General features: G+C 40.3%; 3 protein-coding genes across 5 annotated transcripts; 2 read left to right on the top strand and 1 right to left on the bottom strand.

Annotated features, from left to right (window-relative positions):
- The first annotated feature begins 3,983 nt into the window (after positions 1-3,983).
- Positions 3,984-7,616, top strand: tatdn2 (TatD DNase domain containing 2). The gene is made up of 6 exons (XM_062400612.1): positions 3,984-4,486; positions 4,596-4,976; positions 5,056-6,009; positions 6,150-6,277; positions 6,513-6,696; positions 7,105-7,616. Exons 1-6 carry the CDS (start codon positions 4,148-4,150, stop codon positions 7,243-7,245), a joined length of 2,127 nt encoding a protein of 708 aa, XP_062256596.1. The 5' UTR covers positions 3,984-4,147; the 3' UTR covers positions 7,246-7,616.
- A 157-nt stretch (positions 7,617-7,773) lies between these two features.
- ghrl (ghrelin/obestatin prepropeptide) lies at positions 7,774-10,481 on the bottom strand. 2 transcript variants are annotated; one of them, XM_062400634.1, is made up of 4 exons: positions 9,676-10,481; positions 9,144-9,221; positions 8,958-9,069; positions 7,774-8,859 (listed from the first exon to the last, which is right to left on the bottom strand). In XM_062400634.1, exons 1-4 carry the CDS (start codon positions 9,787-9,789, stop codon positions 8,846-8,848), a joined length of 318 nt encoding a protein of 105 aa, XP_062256618.1. In that variant the 5' UTR covers positions 9,790-10,481; the 3' UTR covers positions 7,774-8,845. The 2 variants fall into 2 exon arrangements, with proteins under 2 accessions (XP_062256618.1, XP_062256609.1); XM_062400625.1 differs by having other exon boundaries at positions 8,958-9,072.
- Positions 10,482-11,016: 535 nt separating this feature from the next.
- Positions 11,017-14,935, top strand: ccdc174 (coiled-coil domain containing 174). 2 transcript variants are annotated; one of them, XM_062400645.1, is made up of 11 exons: positions 11,017-11,145; positions 11,321-11,428; positions 11,523-11,623; positions 11,711-11,769; positions 11,863-12,013; positions 12,115-12,210; positions 12,337-12,473; positions 12,581-12,675; positions 12,976-13,123; positions 13,218-13,370; positions 13,743-14,935. In XM_062400645.1, the coding sequence occupies exons 1-11, from the start codon at positions 11,104-11,106 to the stop codon at positions 14,354-14,356; spliced, it is 1,704 nt and encodes a 567-aa protein (XP_062256629.1). In that variant the 5' UTR covers positions 11,017-11,103; the 3' UTR covers positions 14,357-14,935. The 2 variants fall into 2 exon arrangements, with proteins under 2 accessions (XP_062256629.1, XP_062256639.1); XM_062400655.1 differs by having other exon boundaries at positions 13,221-13,370.
- The last annotated feature ends 9,327 nt before the right edge of the window (positions 14,936-24,262 follow it).

Below are 24,262 nucleotides of genomic sequence, written 5' to 3' on the forward strand. Positions count from 1 at the left end.
CTGATGCAAATGTATATACAAAAAAAAAGCCCTATTCACAATGTTAAAGAAAGTGATGAGACAATTCCACCCCTTTCTTCATTCAAACTTTATGCCTTTTTTTTCCATACCCTGTGCATTTACTTAGTTTCTTTAAAATCCATCCAGTAGTTTTTGTATAATTCTGCTGAAAAATCTAACAATTCAATGATCAGGGGTGAAAAACATAATCTCCTTGTCGGAGGATATCAAATAAAACTGGAGCCCAGTACAAACAGAGCTCTGGATAGACTGCATGTTACAACTGTTTTAATTACATACCCTAGTGTATGAATCAAACAACACCACCAGCCGCCTGTTACCTGCTCTGACGCTGGACGAACCAGCAGCTCTTGTTCACATCCCCTCCACAGTGCGAGCCTACGGTAGGTCCCACATTTAGGAGAGTCTCAATATTTCTGTTTTATTTTCTTCCCTGCGCGTTTCACTCTCACATGTTCCTCTGTAGGCATCAACCATAAACAAACCTCACCTCAAAACATGCCCCAGTACAGGAACGTGTTCAATAACCGAGCCAGGATGGGATTCTGCTACTGGACCGTGGAGAGGAAGGCTCCAGCTTGTGAGTGATGATCCAAGCTTTGACTGCAATGTGTCAGATATACAGAGTGTGTATCACCTATAGGTGAATGTGTGACGTACATATTCATATGGGGGTGAGACCCACACATATCGTAATCCTGATTCGTCTCAAGGTTTTGCACCTCACAGTTAAAAGACATCCCTCACTCCGTCCTGATGTCGAACTTGGTTCATTGTTGTGAACAGCAGGGCCTTCGTATTTTATACTATTATACTTATTTAGGAGTGTGCATAGTGATTGAGTGTCATGATCAAAATCTGCTGCATCTACAGTATATATGTAATAATCACCATGCTCTGTATTTCATAAAATAGATTATAGGCTTCTGAACGTGTGTCACAAGCAGTGTTTATTAAAATATGCATCTTGCATTGTAAAGAATAGACTCTATTCTGTACAATACAAACTCTGTTCAATGGAGTAACGTGAGTCCGTTATTCAATGGCCAGAACACAGATGCATCTTTATTCCTTCTTTACAGGTAAAGGCTACAGCTTCGGTGCCTACAAGACCTTTTTGGGATTACCAAAAGTCTGATGAGGGTCACTCAGATTCTTTATATTTTCTCTCTGGATTTGCTTAAATGACTTAAATGAACCAGATGATTCAACTCTGAGGTTATCATCTCCTCTTTACCAAAGATAAACACAGTTAAAAATCTGTCAATATGCGGTTTTTGCTTTCTGAAAAGTGATTTGCTTGTTGTCAGTTTGAAAGAATAAACCTGCAAATACAAAAATCCTGAGTAACTGCAATAATGTGTTTACAATTATTTACACATTAAATGTGTGCTTTATCTACTATTTGCTCAAAAGCTTTGACCAGATCAATGGGAGTATACAGTGTCTGACCAATCACTTTCAGTTACAAGATTATTTCCTGCAGAAATTAATTTATTCCTATTATTTATTATTATTATTATAGATGCACTGTGTAGCTTTTGGCATATAGGGCATGATGGGCCATTAGGTCACGTGTGTTAGCGATCTCTTTTAAATCCCTTGTTAAAATATACTTTCAAAACTAATCGTACCTCTTTTAGAGCTCTTTCAAATAAATATAGTCTGTTAATGTTTGTCATTCCTTAATTTTTTCTGTTCTCACGATTTTATGACCTTTCTGTTTTATTTTGCTGCCCTTGTAGAGCTCCTTGTAACTTAGATTTTTGAAACGTCCTCTTTAAAAAATATATAAAATAAAATATGCATGCTGTACCTAGCAGACCAGTTCAGAACAGAGGGCAGAATACAGCTCATTATAAAGCCTGGGTCAACTCAAGCCGGAAAATGGAGCCAAAGAAATGAATGAAGAATGAAGAGCTCCCGGAGGGGTTCACTATGTGCTCCAGACGCATATGCAACCTTACATAGAGAAACACTTTAATTCACAAGCATTACATTACACAAAAGGTCCACACTAATATTTTGGATAATATATTACTTGAATTAGCTTAGCCTCCTTTGGGAATCTCAATGCTACACCACATCAATATCCTGGAAACATAACTGTTTAAACTGTTTTTGGAAAGAACTCACATATTGGAATATGTATGTGTTTCACATTATTTTGTTTGTTAATCCGTTAGCATGTCTGCGCAATAACTCTAAAAAAATAACGTATGGAAACACTGTCTCCTACAAATTATAAGCACTGGACAAACTTCACTCTGCTTCAACCTGTTGCAGATACATATTATACAGATTTGTTTACCAGCATCAATTACCAGAGTCGTTCACAACTTACCCTGGAAACTTGTGCGTCACAACTACCGGTATTGACCAAATATACTTATATTTATGAGTGTGTGTAATTAAATTAAATTAAATTAAATTTAATTTAATTATACACACTCATAAATATAAGTCCAAAAACTCTGCCTCCTTAATCCTGGGCAGTTCTCTTCTGCGCAGGAGGTTAATAAAAAAACATTAAATGAAAATCCTCCAGAATCAAAAAAATGTCCCCACTTTCAAATTTTCTGCAATTTTTTTTAAGAATGTGAGCATGTTAAAACCCTCAACAAGCCAATTCATTTGCCTGAATAATAATAATAATCCTTGACTGTCTGTCACTGCCTGTCAGTGCTCGGGCCTTAAAAATAAAACCATAAATCAGATGATAAATGCCACCATGACGGATTATTTGCTGACTTGGATCATGTGAAAAACAACGACATCACCAGATGGACGTGTTGACGCAGGACTCAGATACACAATAACTATAAATGGGCAAGACTGATTTGAAAAAAACAAAACATGAGCATCTTAAATCAAATCATTTCTGAAAGAGCAGGACATAACCCAAGTTGTGATTAAACTGTAATATTGTAAACTATCACATTGATATGCTCAGTATTTCAGTTAGGCATCATTTGTAGCTGATGTAAGGTGTCTGACTATTTTACTTTATATTTCATTTTATATCTCAATAAAGGATTTCTGATGGATTCGGACAGACTAGCAGGACAAACTATTTATTTCTTTATTTAGTTAGCTAACTATGTGTTTATCTATTTATTCAATTGGGACGTATGGTCTTCCATATACTTTTGAATCGATCCAGGACCAGTTTTCCTGTGTTGTTTTTGTTCAGAAACTTTATCACTTCAAAGTTGTTGAGGCTCCCGGACAGAGACGCGTTTACTGACCCACCGTCAGGAAGCTCCGCTTCGTCACTGTTACGCACCTGCTGCACCTGAGAGGTAACTCCACTGCTCTTCATCACCAACTGTTCGTTTTATCCATGTAGAGAGCGAACTAGTGAAGTGTGAGTGGGATAAATATCTGTAAAGTCTCCATAAGGCGTGTGACATGAGCCAACCCCAGTATTTACTCCCTGAGCTGCTTTTTGGAGCTCGTGAAAAAACGGCTAATTCTAGCAGTTAGCTAGTTGATTAGCTGGAGTAGAGATGCTAAGCTAAAGCTAAGGGTCTCATTTGTCGACGGAGTGTCAGACTAATGTTCCGCTGCATCTCAGGCCCAAAGTTTAACCGTTTTACAATTACATTTTATTTAAAAATAGATTGACTCCATTATTCTAGGCTTGGGTCATATAACAATAAGCATTACAAAAAAAAATTGACCGAAAGCAATTATTTATAATGTATAAATATTTATTTTTAGCTCTACAACTATATCTTACAATTATTGAAGTTGGTGAAATCAAGCCTCGTCATCACATCAGTAACTCCTTCCAATGTTGTTGAACAGCAGATAGTCATCAGTGCATGGTCAGGCACATGCAAAAAGTACGACTCTGTTGATGGGTTCCCAGGCCTCTAGAAAGTCTGCTCAAAGAAATATAAATATATCAAAATCTGTGATGGTGTGGACTAAAAGTATGATGATTTGACACGGAACGACCCTGTAGCCATGGTCAGTTAATTCAAATATTGGTGTTATAAGGCTTATGTATTAGTAAATAAAGCCGGACCCATGATGATCAACAAAAGTTACAGATGCTGCAGATTGTGAACACTAACAAGAATACAGGAAATGCCTGATGATCACACAGAACTGTTAATTCATGTTATTTTTGTTTTTGTGTTTAATAAGGAACATAAACATGGACAGTAGCAGAAAGAAGTTGACGATCAAGTGGCGACAAAAAGCCGCCACCTCACCCGTACATCTTGAGAGGAGAGGAGCTGGCTCAGCCACACCATTGCGCAGGGATATGTCACCAGATGAAGATTCAAACACTTCATCCCACAGTGACTCTCCAGGACCTGAGGCCTTCAAAGCACTCAGTCTGGACACCCCCAAGAGAAAAGCAGAGGTGCTGGATAAAAGTGTTCCCTCTGTGGGAAAAGATAAGCTGAGGAAGCTGTCCAGAAGAAACCACAAGTCATTCACTACTTCAAAGGTAAATCTTTTACTTGAAATGTTGCTCTACCCATTGACTCCTATTTGCTTTCTAATGCATAATTTTCAGAAATGACGTGTTGATTTGTCCTGTCGCACTTAACCATCAGCAAAAACCTTTGGGCAACTCACCCAAGCAGCTGAAATCCACAGACGCCCAGCAGGTGTCACTACCTCCATCACACTCATTTATCCTGAAGAAGAGGGAGAGGACATCCCAAGAGGGATCGAAGGCCATCTACAGGATGGCAATGTTAGCTGCCCTTGACGGAACAAATGCAAGACGCAGCCCTCCTTTCATCCCAAAGACTGAAGTGTCTTTGCCACCTGTGCCTTCACCAGTGGAGACTGAAGTGCAGAGTCCGGCATCACTCGACAGAATTGTTGTTGATATTAACTGCGCAAAATCCAAAGACAACTGGTTCCTCCCTGAGATGAGTGAGGACACAGAGACCCTAGGTGATAGCTCTGATCTGAAAACAAATGAAAGGGTAAGTCAACCAACACTCAGTAACAAAAATATTTGTTTCAATATTTAATTAATTTAATCTATTTCTTTATGTTTTACAGCGTGTTGTGCTGGAAGGACAGGACTCACCTGGGAGGTATGTTGCTCAGGACTCTGTATTTGTCCAGACCACTTCTCAAGATACAGAAAAAGAGCCAGAAGATGGTTGCAGCTTGTCCCTCCCTAATCTGGAATATATCCCGGATACTTTGTGTTGTTTCATGACTCATCAGGAGGGCTCTTCTGATGACCAACAACGCCAGAGTCCTTCAGTTTATCTTCAGGGATCTGCTGTGTCCCCTTTCCCCTTTATGTCTACTCATGAAACTAGTGCAGCTACTGAGGACATTGAGAATTTCTCATCACCGCAGAGGACAGTTTTTATCTCCTCTAAGCAGCTGCAGCCATTAAATACTGGCCCTTCAGAGACTGAGACTTTCCGCTCCTGCAACATGAATGAACCCTTTGCTCTGCCACTCATCTCAAATACAGGAATATCCAAACCTCACTCAAGATCAACGACACGCAGGCAGTCAGACGCTGGTTCTAACATTCATTACCCCCCCTACTCTTTTACTCATGGTGGCACTCCCAAGAGAAGATTTTCCCTGGGGGCAGAATCTGCGTGGACCAGTTCCCCCAACCTGGACAATCCGGCTGGTTTCATAGACACTCACTGCCACATAGACATGCTCTATGGAAAACTTGGCTTCCGCGGAACGTTCAGCAGCTTTCGAAGGCTGTACCAGAGCAGCTTTCCTTCAGAGTACAGAGGCTGTATCGCAGACTTCTGCAATCCTCGGGTCATGGTGAAACAGGCCCTGTGGGAGGGTTTGCTGAAGGAAGACATGGTATGGGGGGCATTTGGGTGCCACCCCCACTTTGCCAATGAATACTCAAGTGTCCAAGAACGCAACATACTGATGGCTATGCGACATCCAAAAGCTGTGGCATTTGGTGAGATGGGGCTGGACTACTCGCACAAAAACTCAACTAACACCTCCACGCAAAAAGAGGTATGTTCTTAATTGATAGAAACAGTTTATGTTGACCTAGATGGTTATGTACTCTAATTTTGAAGTACTCTGACCTGTATTGTGTTTAATGAAATAATGATTTTTTGCGTCTTGATTTGTTTCTCTGCTTCTCTGAGAAGGTCTTTGAGCGTCAGCTGCATTTGGCCGTGGCCATGAAGAAGCCGCTGGTGATCCACTGCAGAGACGCAGATGACGATCTACTGGTCATCATGAAGAAGTGTGTTCCCAGAGAATATAAAATTCACAGGTGTGTGCTGTGGAAAATAGACTTGTTAATATAATTTTATTGTACATATATAATTCATATTTGTTCTATTTAAATTTATAATCCACCCCCTTAAAGAATCAATCCCCATTCTGAAATCCTTTATTGACATTTGTTCGGCCACCTCTAAGACATGTAATTCCTTAATCTCCCTCTATAACTTTAACTGTTGCACATTTAATGAGAATTTTCTCTCGACCCCTTGTTTTGTTTCCAGACACTGCTTCACAAACAGTTATCCAGTGATCGAGCCCTTCCTGACAGAGTTCCCCAACTTATACGTGGGCTTCACAGCCTTGATCACGTACTCCAGTGCCACCGAGGCCCGAAACGCTGTCCGCCAGATCCCTCTGGACCGCATTGTGTTGGAGACAGATGCACCTTACTTCCTGCCAAGACAGGTCTGTATAAATTAAGGCCCTAGAAAAACCAAAACACTGCTTCAGTATTTTTCCCAACTGTCAATATTATTATAACTGTAAATTATTTGTGATTTATATCTGTATTTCAAGGGTCAATGTTTCTCTTGTGCGATTTAAAACATTGTTCATCTTTTTGTCATTAGATGCTACTAAATTCATTAAGCAAATTTGTGTGTAAGTCTTGGTTTAAGTTGTAGCTCTTGATTGTTTTAATATTCTTTCACAATACCAAGAAGGGATAGAGACAAGATATATTGATATAATAATAAATTCAACTGTTGCCACCTATTAACCAAAATCTTCTGGTATGAATTAACACCACTGGTACATTCAAACTGGGGAGTCAATTATGACTGCGTACATATGAGTGTGTCTCACTGTGAACAGGTGAGTAAAGCTGTCTGTCGGTTTTCACATCCTGGAATGGGCATCCACACTCTGCAGGAGCTGAGCCTGTTGAAGGGAGAAGACATGGCCACCGTCGTCTCCACGATCCGAAACAACACCACTCAGCTGTATGGAATCTGATCATCAGGCATGATGGAGGAGATAGAAATAAGAGGCTCTGCAGCTGGTTTGTGACACATAAACTGTTTTTATGTGGCTTTTTGTTCAAGATATATAAATCCACTGATAAAGAGATGTTGCTGTGTTGAGGAGCAGTCTTAATATAAAAAAAAGAAGCCTGAACGTGTCTGACAGAGATACTGTACATTATTGTTTATCTGATTATATTTTGCGATTGTTCATTGAAGAAATTAATTAATAAGAAATTCTAGTTTTAATTTGTGTTCTCGTTGTGTTGCTCTGCCTTGTTGAAATGTGCATGTATGTTTGAGTTATCTGCTCTCGGCGTAGTTTGATTTCTTGCGGTGCAGATACATTAAAGGCTTTAAATTCTTAATGTTTACATTTCATTTTATTTACGTTCTCATTAACCTAAATACTGATTTAAGAGCATGTGACCAAGTGAAATGAAAAGAGTAAAGATAAGATTCACCATCTTTTCTTATTTTCTAAAACACAGTGAAAATGTTTGATTCTTGCCTTGGGCAAAGCTGATTTGTTACTGAAGACTCGGTGGTGAGACTGGTGCATTAGCCTGCTTCGATTCCACAGTGTTCGCCTCTCACATTTGGTTTGAGTGCTTTTTATTTTGACAATGAAGGCTCCTGACGTGGAGTTCCACTCTGCCATCTGCGGATTAATGGAAGGTGAATAGAGCTCTTGTGTATTTCTGGTCTAACAAGAGGGATGTGTTAAAAATACACATGTTCCTATTTCTACCGGGTTGCTAATGAACGCATATTTTTCCAGGTGTTTTAGCTTCTTTTCAGCTTGTAGGACAGGGCACACACTATTCTCAGTTCTATATCAGTGCTTTTCCCTCTGGGCTTGGTAAAAGGTAGCCACCCTCATAATGCAGGTAAACTTAGTCAACGAGAGTTTGCATTCAAAGATGCAGTTCCATTTGAAAAGGAATGAATGTTCTTTGTTTTTATTTCTGAATGCAGCATAATACAAAGGTTTATCACAAAATCCATGACTTGGAAGCCTCTGTCAATTGTGTGTACTGATTAAGAGGGAGAAATCAAACCAATCTGTTCTTCCATCTCTTTCCAATTCCTCATTTCACCCATAACCTTGACCTTCTCAGATATGAGACTGAGACGAAATGATATCTTTACCACCACATGTAAGTCTCTGAAGACAAATAAAGACTAATTTATTTACTAAGTTATATTCTGTACTGCAGCAAGTGATTTTGAAAATAAAATATACAGCGGTGACCTAAATTTGTGTATGAGAACCATAGTTTGACAAATAAATTAAAACTCTAGTTTTATATATATATCAATATTGAATTGATATTAACTATTATTTTTAACAACGATCTCTCACTAATGGTGGCACTGAGATGTGGTTGAAAGCTCTGAATATAGACATACTCATAGATTCACTTGATGAACATCGGTTAATTGTACAGATTAACTACCAACAGTGTGAGTAACAATGTTTTTAAGGCAACTGACATTTTTACTCATATTTTAATGATCACTTTCTAATGAAGTAGAAATTTAAAGAAATAAAAAGGTAAATCTGCAAATCGTGTCCTTAATCTTCAAAGTTAAGATGGTCTCTCTGAAACAAAAAGAGACAATAGTTAAAAATAACATTTAAAATTGTAAGTTCCATTATCATACTATGCATTGGTCGAGGGAAACAACTTGTGTGTGTACCTGCTGCCTCCGTGTTTCCCAGCAGGCGCTGAACGATCTCCCGCAGCAACACGCCGTACTCCTCAAAGTCCTCTGGTGTCATGGTGATGCCAATTTCAAATGGGGCACTCACCTGCTTAAGAGCAGAAAGACACGGGTGATTTTTGGTGCTGTGCTGTTGTCACGAGTGTGATGTTTTCCACTCACTGTGATGTGCTGGTCCTCGGTGGGTTGACTCTGCTCCTCTGTGATTTGGCGGCCGGCTCTCGGAGGTTTCCCCTTGTTCTGTGTTTAAACCAGATTTATCATGATTGTAACCAATTCAGCTACACTGGAGAACAAAATGCAGTCACTGTATTTTCCTGGCAATGATTGCACTATCCATATCACAGCTTTTGACTCCAGCTGACAAATTTAGATCACATCCATGAAATAATAGAAAACAATACCTTTTAGTCAGAACATTCTAAGCACAAATTTACTCATTAACAGATCATATTTTGAAACTTGCTGGAATTCAAAGAGTGGATTCAGCGGCAGGAGTTTAGATACGCTTGCTACGTTGTAAGGCTGAAAACTGAATAAGTAAAATATTGATATCTGGAAGGTCAGACAGTTTGAAACAAATAACAAGTCCTCCATTATGGTATATTGAGTAATGTTGACAGTGAAGCTCAAGGGAGGATTCACTGATCTATTTTTGCTGTTGTTTCATAATGAGCCCTGGAAAGCATCTTACCGGAGGTTTGTGTGAAGGGCTGAGGAAACTGGAACCTGCGCTGGTCGACTTGCACCACAAGGTCAGAGAACACAGTAGAAAAACCAGCAGCTGGGTGTTTCTTTTCAAAAACATGGTGGAACCAGAGTCTCTGCTGCAAAATGATGACGCAACATAGAGCGTCAAAAGATTTCAAATCAAATCTGCTGTTCTAAATCTGACACTGATACCTGTAGTTCTCCTTTTATAGCCTGACTTTCAACCCCTCCATGCAGATTTAAAATGCATTGAACAGAATGGTAACCGATATTGTCATATCTAGGAAGCATTGGACCGTTCAAATGTTTGAATTGATAACAAAGTGGACATTTCTCTTTTGACCTGCTAATCATCTATTATATTCAGTTTGGTAATGTGGGTAATAGCATTGCAGTCAAAGAGATCTAGTCTATTCTGCATGTGTACGAGAATATTTAAGAACTTGTCTATTACTTAATGGACTGATACCAATCACCAATAGCGTTTGTTCAGTCCGAACACGGCAACTTATGTCAACACAGTTACACCGCAGCTAAATTCCATTTCTGAAATAAATAGAAACAAAGCTACAGCAGAACTTTGCAGTTCTCTTCTCAGCGCTCCTCAGTTACCAGTAAAACCTCTTGTTGACATGACGATGTGTTAGTTATTAATTTAGATATTAACGCATGGTTTACTTGTATAACAAATAATTCCACATGTGACCTGGATATAAGTTATGTCTATTGAAGGATTTGATTTCAGTGGAAGTATTATTCGCTCCTTTTACAGCAAATAAACACCCTTTATAAATCCTTGTTATGAATTCATAATATCACAAAGATTGTAGCATGAGGAATTCTATTAAATACTAAATACTTTTTGAATTTACATTTGAATTTACACTGAGGCATAAAAGGGTGCGGCTGTGGCTCAGCAGGTTGTCCAATGACCAGAAGGTTGGTGGTTTGATTCCCTGCTACAGATCATTCACATACATTTCATTTGTATATGCTGCACAATGATGCAGGTCAGAGGATCTTAACTGACCTTGATTTCATGAATCCAGACCTCTGCTGGAGGTCATAGTTGTAGTACATCAGCTGAGGAGACCTCCTGTATGAGAGATGGAGGCTGATCCACTGAGATCATGAGGTACAAAATATGAAAATGTTTTTTACCAAATTTATTTACACACATTTGTTTTTTTTCTCGGACAGAAACACCGGATCTAGTGAGTCTTGGATGTGCTTCTGTTTTCTTCCTCAGGGATAATACCATCTCAGGGAGACGGTGCTGTAGTTACACGAGTGGCGCCGCTAGTTGGCGCTTAGTCCACATTTCGCCAGCGGGACAAACACTAACGAAGAAGTGAGTGAGGCTAACACACAACAGTAGCCTGGAGATGAAGGTGGAGAAGAAATCATAAAAATGGACAAAAACAAGAAAGCATTCAAAGTGACTGCTTCTTCGGTAAGTTTCCTACAGTTACAATTAAAATGTCGGACCCTGTTTGGCTGTGAGAAGTTTAACTATATAAAAAGCTAACGTTAGCTACCCGGCTAAACCATTAGCAGATACAAGAGTTGTGTTAAAACAGTTCCAGGTTGTTTTCTGCCTATATTCACTGATGTTGTGTTTCCTACAGTTAGTGGACCTTAAAGCTGAGCTGTACAGGAAGCAGGAACAATTCAAACAGGAGAAACTCGGGCAAGACAATACTGGAGCTGGATCGAAAGCTAAATCCAACGTGAAGGTACAGTGTGTTTGTGTCGTATCTGACCTTTTACTCGTTTAATCTCAGACAGAAAACACCGTAATCAGCACATATTGTCCTGATCCTCCTGTAGAAACCGAATGTCTGGAGCAAACCAAACCCGGGTGTGTCCGCTCGGGCTGAGAAAGATGCAGAGCAGCTGGACGAGGAGCAGAAAACTCTTGATACATCAAGGTGAGTTCAACACATTAACAGAGGATTTACTGCCATGACACTCGTATGAAGGAAACGTCTCACTCCTCATCCCTGCTCTCGCTACAGGCGCAGGTTGGAGGAGAAGGCCAAACTCTACGAGCAAATGACAAAAGGAAACTTTCCAGGTCGGCGAAGATTAAATCAAACTCTCACGATAATCGGTTGCGTTACAAAATGTGCCCGTGCCATGCTTAACTTTCTGTGTCATATCATCTCAGATGAAGAAACCGAGGGTCTGTTCCTGGTTGATTTCACGCAGAAGATTATTGACCAAAAGAGAGAAACATTTGCACAGAGGAACAGGGAGAAAGATGAAGAGGAAGACTGCTCGATACCTATACCTGCTCCTGAAAACCCAGATGAGGAATGGTAACTCTATAAATAATAGTTATTAAACTGTATTCATCATGAAAGCATAAGTCTGGCTGCATGCTAGTACACAGTTTTTCGAATGTTTTGATTTTCTGAAGGGTGGACTTTGTGGATGCTTGGGGCCGATCTCGAAGATGCATGAAGAAAGACCTGCCCGATTTTAAGAATGTGGACCATGATGTTAAAGGAAAAGGGTAAATTAAGAATTCCACAAATAAGTAACACTTTTAAGTTACAGGCAATCTTTTATAAACATAGAAGACTAGATATTTGTCATGCTGACCATTGCAATTCTAAGCGTTTATAATTATTCAATGTAGGAAATCCTCATCGGAGAAGACTTTACTCTCAGAGGACATGCGTCGAGAGCTGCAGAGGCAGGAGTGGGAGAGGGAGGAAGAGGAGGCTATGAAGAGGCCTATTGGACCAATCCACTACGAGGATATCCGAGCACAAGGTTTCTATCAAAACATTTTCAGAACCTTTCTGCTTTTGTTGAAATTAAGGTTTTTTTTTATGTTAAAAAAAAAGTATGAAAAAGTTCTGTGTGTTTGTTCATCTCAGAGGCTCGAGAGCTTGGTGTTGGATACTTTGCGTTTTCTCAGGATAGAGAGCATCGCAGGAAGCAGAGAGATACTCTGGACATGCTCAGAGACCAGGTGAGCTCCTGATCTCCTTACACACACAGGGTTCTATATTGATAATCATGGTTTATATCACATGGCACAAGTCCACAAGTTCCATTCACTGGTGCTAGTTTAATGGCAAAAAAGTTAAATGGGGCATGGTGCATGGTTCAAAGGTGTTGTATTTAGCCTTTTAATCAATCATTGGTGTGTTTAGGATTACCTGTACGAAACCAATCCAAGGCCCATCTCTCATCTCCCTAAAAACTAGGTGTGCTTGCAATTTTTTTTTCATGTATATTGTTTCTCCCTTGCATCTGTCCTGTTCTTCAGACAACAGAGCAGCGTAGTAAAAGAGAACGACTGAAGGGGAAGAGGCAGGCCATCCTGCAGGCCAGATTGGCCAAGGTAAGACAGAGGAAGATTAAGAAGAACAAGCTCGATGGCACTGAAGAAGAAGACGGAGACGAGGAGAAAGAAGGTAAGAATCCACCCTATGTAAGTCACCTTGTATACTATATAATGATGATTTCATCGATGATATTAAAGCTTTAGTGTAAATTCTTGTCCCCCAGCAGAGGAAGATGAAAGTAAATTGATGGGAGCCCCGCCGCCACCAGAGGACTGTCCTGAGGTCAGTACTGTGAAGAGGGTGCAAGTTGAGATCCAGGAAAGGAAGGACTCTAAACCAGGAGTTCCTCATGTCAGAGAGTGGGACAGAGGCAAAGGTAACAGCGAATACGTAAATGTGCATTTTTAAATTGCTGATAATCACCTTACATCAAATGTATGAGGGAGTATGTTGGAACCAGGCGTGGATCAAATGAGTGTGTGTCTTGAACAAGTAGGCCTTTTACTTTTCAGATATTTAGATAGATGTAAAAGCGGTGAAATTAAAGTTTACCTGACTAAAAAAGATAATATTAATAATGAATGATTTCCATTTCCTTCCTTTGTCCAAAATGACTAAGTTATTATATAAAGATAACCATGTTTTATTTTAGGTATGTAAATATGTATAAACTGACCTGTCTTTAAACATCTGCACATGATCTAGATATATGGTTCCAAACAGCTGTTTTGTCTGTTTTTTCTTGCAGAGTTTATGTTTAGCGAATGGAAAGATCGGCGCCGGGATGAGCGAGAGTCAGACTTTGCTCCTCCCTCTGCATATTTCTCTGATGGGAAAAAACATGCACCATGGAAGAATAAAACTCAGGAGACTCAATCCAAAATGTCCTTCAAGTGGTCCAAGGGCCCTGAAGAAATATCTGAGAGTCAAGAAAAAACAAAACCTCATCCTGAAACTGCAGCTTCACCACCACAACCTCAACAAAATTATCCCCCTACTTCACCGCCCCAGACCACGTCACAGCCACCCCTCTCACAGCCCCAAGTTGTTTCAGCCCCTGTCTCTGCTCCTCTTTTTAATCCCCAATATCCTCCTCCTCCTCCATTTTATCCTCAATTTCCACCTACTCATCCTGCCCAGTTTGCAGGTCCACCTCACTTACCTCCTCACTACCCCTCCCAGTATCCACCCCAGTTTCCTCCCCAATTTCCACCCCAGTATGTCCAACAGTATCCGCCTCAGCCTCAGAGCCAGGCTCAGCAACCCCCCGTGCCCTCGCAGCACAGCCAGGCTGAGCCGCCTCCTCCGGGTTCTTCTCAGAGTCTGGATGACATGTTGTCCTTCTACAGGAATACTATGTGAACTGACGTTTGCTACGTAGTTGACTCATATAAGGATTTGTAAAATAATACTGCTGTTTAGTTTGGGCCTTTTTCTTATTCTTGTCAAAAGAATATCGGAGCCTAGTGTCACAGTCGGATGATAGAGGATGATGCTAGACATCACCCTGCACAAAGGTCCTGAGGCAGCCAGAGGAGTGAGACAATAACAACTTCATTATATAAACTGCTGTGACCAAGTATGGCGATATAAATACAGAAATCTCTCAGTAAATCGGCAAACCATGATAATGTGATGAACAGGATATTAATGGTATATCAAGCTTATTATAGATATTTTTAATTGAATCCATTTTGGTATATGTAGAGTTCAATTTCATTCACTGGAATCCTTGAAACAAACAACATTGTTTAGCCCTGTGATGACAGGTCAGTGTGTCTGTTCATGACTCATACAACAGACCATCTGGTCACGTGAATGTTGTTTGAAGATAATTGGTGAAGGCCACAAATTCCCTTTAATCATTCAAACACCAGGTGTCACTTGAGAACTGTTCTGTTTGCACAACTGATTCTTGCATTTAATAAATAACAGGAGTTTTTTTTGTCCCTGTAAAAAATTCAGTGAATTTTTGATTTCTGAAAGTTTTGCATTTACATTGAAAACTTCAAGACGTTTTTGCATATAATAGGGTATGAAATCATGTGGTTAAAGCTTGGAAGTTTATTGAAATCTCAGCACTGAGTTGCAGTATGTCAATGTCCACCAGATGACACTGTACACCTTAATGTGGAGAAAACCTCTGATCAGAATGGTTGTGATCAACACTGATTATCTGAACTTGAAGAGGGAGGGATCATTCTTGAGCTGCAGCTCACAGCCCTTGTTGTATTATTGATGAACCTGCTGATCTCCTCCATGAAATAATTCATCTTTATTTCAGAAAATGACAAAAGAAAATTCAAAGTTGTACATCATAGTTCCAGGATGATCACAGTCCAAGTTGATGGCTTGAGAGGACTTCATTTGTTGCTACAGTTGTTCCGAATCCCAACAACTTTCCCTTTATGGTCACAGTAAAGAGTAAAACAGTAGCTTCATAACTGAGAAACTGGAGTGATGGATGGTTGGAATTTCTTCGAAAGGGCTGATTAATTGAATACCAAAATACTTAAGTAATCTATTCAAGTAATTTATAGAATTTCTTTGACAACTTCCTGAAGTTTTACAATTTTTTTTTTTTACAAATTGAAACCCTACGTTGCCTCATATTTCTTAAACTGTCTTTGTTTAGACCTGACAGCTGTGAAAAGGCAGTTGTGTACGTGTGAGGGCTTTTAGTTTCAGAAATGTATTTTTCTGTGAACTAGGTGCCAGGACACTGTTATGCTCAAACTTAAGCCATTAGTATCCTGAAGTGAACCTGGACTGCTGCTCCCTGGTGCCTGAACGGACGCGTCCTTGTATTCTGCATCGATCACCTCCTGCCTCTGTCCTGCAACACATCCCTAATAAAAACAACTCATGATTCTCCCTATTTTCACTGTGTGTAGTGAGTCTCAAGTCAGTCCAACGTCATCTCACGTTTAGTGAGTTCATGCTGGATATAGATACATTTTCTCTTGGCTACAAGCCCCAAACCCTAACTTCACAGTTCATATAGGACCTCACTCTTCCTGAGCATCTGTTAAATGATCCCTGTGTAATGTTGAGAGAGAACATGTAACTGTAAAAAGGCGTCTGACTCCGACCTCCAGCTTCGTCCTGCTCCACAGGAACCATGTGATTAAGCGGTAGTTTGATTTTATTACAAACTGGATCAACAATCTATCCACAGATCAGACATCAGATCACCTCATCACCCTTTTAATTATGTATTTGGCCTGAATTTCTGGCTCGTGTTCCCACCATCAGGCGGGAGAAGAGGTGGTTTGGCCCATTGTGTGTGTCTGGCATCTACTGTATGACGAGGTTGTCCTCTTCCTGGTGTTGTGTCGTGTTGACCCCACTGTGACTTTAAACACTGTTTTTTCCCCTCTTTGTTCCTCCGGCCTTAAGTTAGACAAGTGCACTCAGAGTGGGATAGACAAAAGTCAAATAGCTTCTGCACAAGGACCTCCACCGCCTCTCTGGGAAAACGTGTGTGTACGTATTGAAGTACAGGGCCTTTTCATTGCAGAAAGGAATTTTCTGCCTGAGTGACTCTGCTGCCTGGGGAGATGAGATGATGATTCAGTGACAGGAGCTCAAACAGTGATAGTTTACAGATGCTCTTATATGAATACATAATGCAGCACAGATTGCAACCCTAATAACAATAAAGAAAACCCCTGTTTAATGAATTTACCAGCAGAATAATTCAGCAGCCTGATTTTAATTATTTTATATCAGTGTGTCGTTAGGTCAATATTTTGGTCCAGCCTGAAATATTTTGACTCCTGTTGGATGAAGTGGCGTAAATCTTCCTACAGATGTTCATGGTTGCCAGATAATTGATTCTTATGACTAAAGATCACCTGACCTTTCTCTCCAGCCGTGCCCCTTTTTTACGCTATGTACTGTATCATGTCCCCACAGGAGAAGTTGTTCTAACTTCGATGATCCTCTAACTTTTCTCTTTTTTCATGATCCGGTGTAAATATTTGCTTGATACTTTACTTTATGACCAAACATGGTAAAAGACCAAAAATAAGCAAAGGGGGACAGAGCTTTTGCAGTCAGGGTCCCGAGGCTCTGGAAGAATCTGCTCGAGGAATTCAGATCAGCTGACTCATTAATTTCCCTGCTTCAGAGAGCCTCAAATTTTCTTTTACAAGTTTGTGTAACTTTAATAAATATCGTCTCTTAATTCTGCAGATTTGATGACGATTTGGATGTTATTGCTGCCTTGTGAAGCACTCTTCTCAATTTTGAAAAGTGCTCTATAAACAAATAATATTATTATAAACCTACCCTCTAAACATTCAGCTTTTTAGCAATAATCTCACTGTGAACTTGGGAGCATGTTGATGTTGGCAGCTTCTAGTATACAGCCTCACAGAGCTGCTGGTAGCCACAAATTGTGACTATAGAGCATTTAGAGTGGCTTTTAGTATTTTGTGTTCATTTATTACAGCACAAATAAATAACAGAGTGGAGAAAAGTATACATCTTCTCATTTTAATCCGATTTGCTGACTCACCACTGTGACGGGTCTAATCCCGTATTGGTGACGGGAGGGTGTGCCTCATTGACGGGTACGTCCTCCCCTCAGGGATCCGCTCCACTGAGAAATGAGCTCTGAATCGAGTCCTGGCAGTTTAATCCTGCTGTGGTCAAGGAAACGGAAACCTGCTGCTTTCATAATAGAAAATAAAATAAATGACCTTCAGCACGTGGAAGCAGCTTCAGATCCAATGTAGTAGGATTTAGTTTAGGGTACTCCATGTAGGTTTTTGTTTATTGTTGATATCGCTCATAGTGCGAGCCATAAAGCTGCTGTAGTAAAGGGCCAATGGAGCTTTTATGAGTAAGGTTGAGTTGAATCCTTTAGACCTGACCTGGAAATCAATGTTGTCTTTATGTCACTGCAGGTCCCTGATCGGGGGTGGGGGGCAAACATGAAATGGCGAAGGATCTCGCAATGGAAAAAAAAATCTGGATCTGTCCTACAGATCCACATCCTCTATAAAATGTAATGGGTTCTTCCTTGGGTAATCTACCACCCTTTAAAAAACCAACACCCGATCCCAGATGAAAATCATAACCATCCTTGGCAGAAGTAGCTATGGAAGAATTACCTGGATCATCTGAGATGCAACGATGAGGTCAATCACATTAAATACCTGAAGCTTGACTTACCTTCTTAAAATTCATTGCAAGTTAAAGGATAAACTGGAGTTTGTGGACATCTTCAGTAACAAATTAATTGATTGATTTTTTGCTCGCCTTAAAGAGAACGTTTGACATTTTGGGAAACTACACTAATTCTTTTTCATGTTTAAAGTTAGTTTAGAAGTTGAATGCAACTCCCCTGAATTTCTGTTAATTTGAAGCTATAAAGACAAGAAAGAATTTGTTTGACTCTGTACGAACAGAACTGACCAAAGAACATCTCTTGTTTGTTTGTCTGAACAAAACCCTAAGTCTAGAAAGCAAATTTCACCATTTTATTGGGGGGTTATGTACCTGACTATTCCCTCTCTCGGAGCAGTAACTTCCTGAAGTCTCTTTGCTTTGTACTGAAACATCCCACAGGTCTTACAGAGAATCTCCTCACAATTTACCCCTGGCTTTACTCCAGCGGGGCTCAGATGTGGTGCGAGCGAGCTCAGACAACACACTCATCTGTAAGAGGTTTTTAATCCTCGGTGCGGTTTTATGATGCGGAGCTTCAATGACCCAACAGGGGACTGAACTCACAGACTGGGAGCGAGAATCAAACTCGTAAATTGTCAAACCCAGGGTGGTTGGTACGAGTACAAGTTCACTGAGCTGGATGAAGCCTTGAGATTGGAGGGTTTAGTCAACAGAAGACCAGTGCAATTTTAGACGGCAGCTATAGAGACAAAAAACTGCCTGAAGAGAGAGCGTTTTAAACCTTTATGATCACTTTAAGATTCTTCTTTAAATTACCGACATTAACATTAAAGCAACTGAAGGGTGTAAAGATAATAGGTCATTAGAGATAATAGGTCATTAAGACTCCATCAGTAAAATCTACCATATTGAGGCAACAGATAAATTTAGAAAACTAGAAGGGAAGGGTTAGGATAATGAGAACTTTGTGAAAACAGGGAATTTATAAACCAGACTTGAAGAGCGACTTTAGTTTTCATTTTAAGTCTAATGCTGGACTCACAGTGTGAGAGTTTGGGCTGTCCCAGATGAAAGATGATCAATGTGTGGCCATTTCTTCGGTTGCATGCTCCTGTGTTATGGTATTAAAGATGGCCATTGTCATAGTCCTTCTTCTGCAACTTCTGACAATGCGTGAAATCTAGGATGCAGCATGAAACTAAAATGGCGCTGAGTAGAGCATATATGTCTGCCAAGGCCCAACTGTCCCTTTAAATTTAATTTAGGCTTCATAGTGAAGCCCACAAAACAATGTAGGTCTGGAAATCATAATCTCCATTATATAGGAAAAAATAGATTGGTTCCCTTCATTCACCGACATTGTTTTTACTAGCGTAAAATAAAGTACCCAAAATAAACAGGTTATTGTTTTGAACGCTTTTTGATTACAGTCATAACCCTGGTGGTCTCCTCCTTGAAATTTACAACCAGACTCAGAATCAATAAAAGAGACTGAACCAAAGCTTTTGCAGTGAAATATTGTACGATCCGAAAATTCTTTGCACACATAGAATCAAGAGAATTCCAAGACTCCGATAACAACCGAAACTCACCTTGATGCTACCAAGACCAAAGTGTATTGCAATTGATTTTTTAAACCTTGAAGACTTTGACATAGAAATAGAGTAAAATTCACACTAGTCTAAGAGGTCTCTTGGAGATGCCGCATCATATCAACTAATAAATAGAGTGATGAAAGCTGAAGGAAGCTAAAACACAAAGGTGCAAGGAGAAGAACCGCCGTCTTCCTCTTGTTTTACCTCTGTTGCTACTTTTACTGCTGTGATTTCTTCATGCTGCTTCCATTACTGCTATAAAAACTCATGCTGCTTCCACTACACTTTGTTAAAATTAGTAAAAGGTGTCCCCTAAAAGGCTCACTAATTAGAAGTGGTCATTTTAGTGGTAAAGGTGAAAAAATAAAACTAAAGTCTTAAGTCTTATTGACCTCAAACTTTCAGATGAGAGCAGCGTCCATAGTGCAGACAATTACAACACATTGTTGCCTCACACTGCTCAATGACAGCCCTGATCTGCTGCTGGAGGCTCCTTTAATGGTCCATCGGTGAGTAGCGTCTGCCGCCCGGCGTGCATCGCCACCTCCACACAGTGAAACAATGTGCTTCAGATGGAGGCCTGGGTCCCTTCCTTCAGCATCACCCCACAGTGAGCTGTAATGAGCTGGCGTGTGCGTAACGAGAGCGAAAGCTGCCACAGCCGCTGAGCTGCTCCTGCCACCCGGCCTTAATGCCGCCCCTGCTGCGTTTGTGTCAACCAGCCACATGTAAAACAGACTGGTGGCAGGGAGTTGATGGCAGGCCTGCTGCACTGTGTCCCCCTGCAGCAGATGGATCAGAGGAAGAGGGACAAAGACCCCGTGGAGTCTCCTAATGACAGCGTTTGGCTGCTGTTCAGACTTGCGGGGATGTCTGAGTTTATGTTGTAAATAACACCTTTCCTCTCTGTTGACCACACATTGTTAGAACTGGGTGGAGGTTTCTCTTAATATTTTTCAGTTTAAGTGCAGCTACAACACCTGGGTTTTGGTCCTGACCTAGTGCAGAATGTTACTTATTATTATTACTTATAACAATTTATTACTTGTTCGTTTTATTCAAGGAAAGGAGCAGACATCCATTCACATTAAAGAATAAGACTGGATATATGATACAATTCTTATTGTTAATGAATTCAGTAACAAACCCATATAAACATATTTTATTAACTACTATTCTGTTCAGCTAAAGCCTGATAAATAGTATGAGTTATTCTTCTGCCTGAAGACCTTCACTGTTGTCCACCACCTATTGGAAACTTGTTGTTATTTGTAGTGACTGACAGTTATTTTATTATTATTATAACAACATCATAGCAGCGCAGAAGAGAGCATACCTCCACCAAGGCCCAAAAATTCAATCCAACTGCACCAGGTTTCACACTCATATGTGTCAGTTTCGAAATATGCCTGATATTATCTAGATATTTTCATCTAGATCCATAATTATTCCCTCTGTTCGAACAAACGCCTATTTTGTATTTTAAGTGAGAAAAGATCCTGAATCCACCCCTGGATATGTACCAAAATTGAATAGGTTCTTACCGAACAAATATCACATCCTTCAAACATTCAAAATCCTACAGGTAAATCAGTGGTGTTCACAATGTACTGTAGTGAAAGTACTCAGGGAATACAGTGTTTTTATATCCCATGTTTAATTTCGTATGATTTGTTGAAAATATGCAATTAGCTTGAATCGTCTAAAGCTGGCGACGTTTTTGAAGAACAAGTAAACAAAATTACAAATCTGTTTTATTTTTGCTTCAACAACCGGCCCTGTGCATATGAAGGTGCACCGTATTGATTTTTAACACATCTCCTTTAATGCACAGATTGATTCATAACAAGTGTGTTGGATTCATTGTTTGGCCACATTAGAGAAACCAGTCAAGGTGTAAGAGATGCAGAGACATGTTAAATGTGTTCGCTCGGAGAGCCGTTTGTCTCCTGGGCGGTGCATGTGTCGTCTGACAGCCGACCCCTGCACAGCGTTGGATAAAGATATTAGCTTGGCACTGTTGACACTGCATGCACACTTGTAATGGCCTCATAAATTCTGCGGGTGTGAAAGAGAGAAAGGGAGTGAAAAGGGAAGGAGCTGTGGACTCATTGGCAGTCAGCTCTCACTCTCTGCCTCCTCTACAGCAGCCAGTGTTCCTCCTTCTCCACCTGCAGTTAACACATGCAGCGAATGGTCCTACAAGCAGCGTTTGACATTAAGATTTATGATCCACTTCCGAGAGCTGGCATTGCTTCGTATTGTAGTTTTACTATAACAGTAAAGATTCACACAAAGATCGAAGCTTTCGCTCGCCCAGTGTTGATTTTAATATTTTCCTTTACATTTTTAATCGTATAGCTATAAAAAATACATGTACATGTTTTAATTTAATGTTATGGAGCTTTCATGCCGAAAGAGACGAATCATCCAGAGTAAGACTATATATACTATGTGACCCCATCCTTAGTTGTATAACGGTTGAATTACAATCTGCAGAACAAGGTGGTGAATGACATACGACACGTTATCCACCGTGTTGAAAATATTTTTTCCTTTAGGTGGCGATAGAAGCTGCTTTTCATGAAACAGGCTACAGATATACCACCGTGTCCACAGCGCATACAGCTCGAGCCTTGTGTTGCATTTAAGCCATCGCCATCTTGCTTTAAAACTAGAAGTTACCAATGACCGAATAATGCAAGGCCAAAGTGGGCATGTGTCCAAGGTCCTGAAGCCAGTGGGAGTCCTTAGACTGTAAGTATATTTGTTTTTAATGTATTGGTGTAAATATCATTATCATTTTTTTGAATGTCTTATAAGCTAGCAGATTAAATCACTTCTTGTTATAACATTATGTTACGACTGTATCTGAAGATCGTTCCCTCTCGCAGATGTCCAGGATCTAAATATGAATTATAAAATAATTAACATAATTTTTAAGTGATATGGGCTGTGGGCTACATGTTGCCCTAGGGCAATGCCCTAGGGCAATGTGCATATAATATTGGTGTGTGTGTGTGTGGAGGGCCTGAGTTCATGATAATGACCGACAGCTTGTGAACACTGCAGGCCCACCTCCACCTGCAACCTATGGGTACTAGCTGTCAATCCCACAGTACGCCCCAATGAATACCATGCTTTATCACCCACTTCCCTTTGAATGGGAGCATAAATTACCAAATTGGTCAACTCTTTTCAAAGAAAAATAAAACTCTTCAAAAAAAAGTCCTCTGACAAATTGAAAACCTGAACCTCATCAATGAACTGTTGGTGTGAACGGCCTCTTCTCTTCCTGTTTCAACTACTGCTTTTCATATTCATGAACATCTTCCTGGACTTGGTTGCTGCTCCTCTTTGGCTCTTGACCTTTTCAGCAGTTCTCTTGGGTCGGCCGCTCTGGTGCCGTGGCCCCTTTGTGATCATCTCCACCTTCTGTGCAGCCTTTGCTCACTGCTCCGCTGCTGTTCTCTGTGTTACAGGAAACCGGTTGGATGACCTTCATAGTAAATGTCACCTCTTCCTGTTACAACTTTACATTGAGCTCTCGCCCTACAATACTCTCTCCAGCAGCCTTGATGTTTTCTTCATGCCACGTGAGTATGGCGGCAGGCTCCTCTGTTGCTTTCTCTCCTGTTCTCCAAAGATTAGTCACATCTCTAAATGTCTTCAGCACAAGCAACTGAGACTCCTTCAGCTGGGCTTTCAGAAGAGTTCATTTCTAAATCGGCTGCTTCTTCTCCTCACTGTGCTTTGGATCAAGCTAATTCTGAACTACATCCAGTGTCTCCAGCTGTGTGTTCAGATGATAGACCCCAGGAATGTGGTCCTCCAGCTCGGGGAACTATGTAGCTCAGGTTTGGTCACGGCTGTGGGTTGAAGTAGTGTCCAACTCCCTAAAGAGCTTATGTTTTCATTGTCATTCATTTGTCTGTCTGTCTGTAGGATTACTCAAACAGATTTCTATAAAATGCTGTGGCGGGGTGGTGCATGACCCGAGGATGACCGCATTAAATTGAGAAGCCGATAAGGATAAACAGGCAGATCCTTCTTTGATGATTTTGACTTTAGGTCTGTATAACGTCTAATGTCCAACACCACATTTATGTCCAGAATTCATCAGGTCAGTCATCAGCGGCAAGATGCCTCTTTAATAAAAAAAGGTTTCTTAGTTAACAAAATAATCCTCTTGATTATCTAATTTATAAATGTGGCATGCTTCGAGATCTAAAGGATTAAAATCCGAAGATTCACTTTAAATCTATCTCCTCTCTATTAAGTTACAGCTTTCTGTTTCTACCTTGGTTTTCAAAATAATGCTTTTGATGTATTTCTGTATTACAGCCTACAGAGTACTGTTTTCACAACATGACCCAATAAAGTCTAAATCATATGTGGGAGTCTTCTGGGAGCCGCAGTTGAACAATAAGTAAGATCTTAAAATTGTCAGATCAGGTCAATGAGGTGAGTTTGATGGTCGGACGTGACAGTCGCTATCTTTGCCTTAATAAGATGCGGCAAATGGAGGAAGTAT

This window comes from Platichthys flesus, chromosome 2 (assembly GCF_949316205.1).
Source record: "Platichthys flesus chromosome 2, fPlaFle2.1, whole genome shotgun sequence".
In the NCBI taxonomy this organism is placed as follows: Eukaryota; Metazoa; Chordata; class Actinopteri; order Pleuronectiformes; family Pleuronectidae; genus Platichthys; species Platichthys flesus.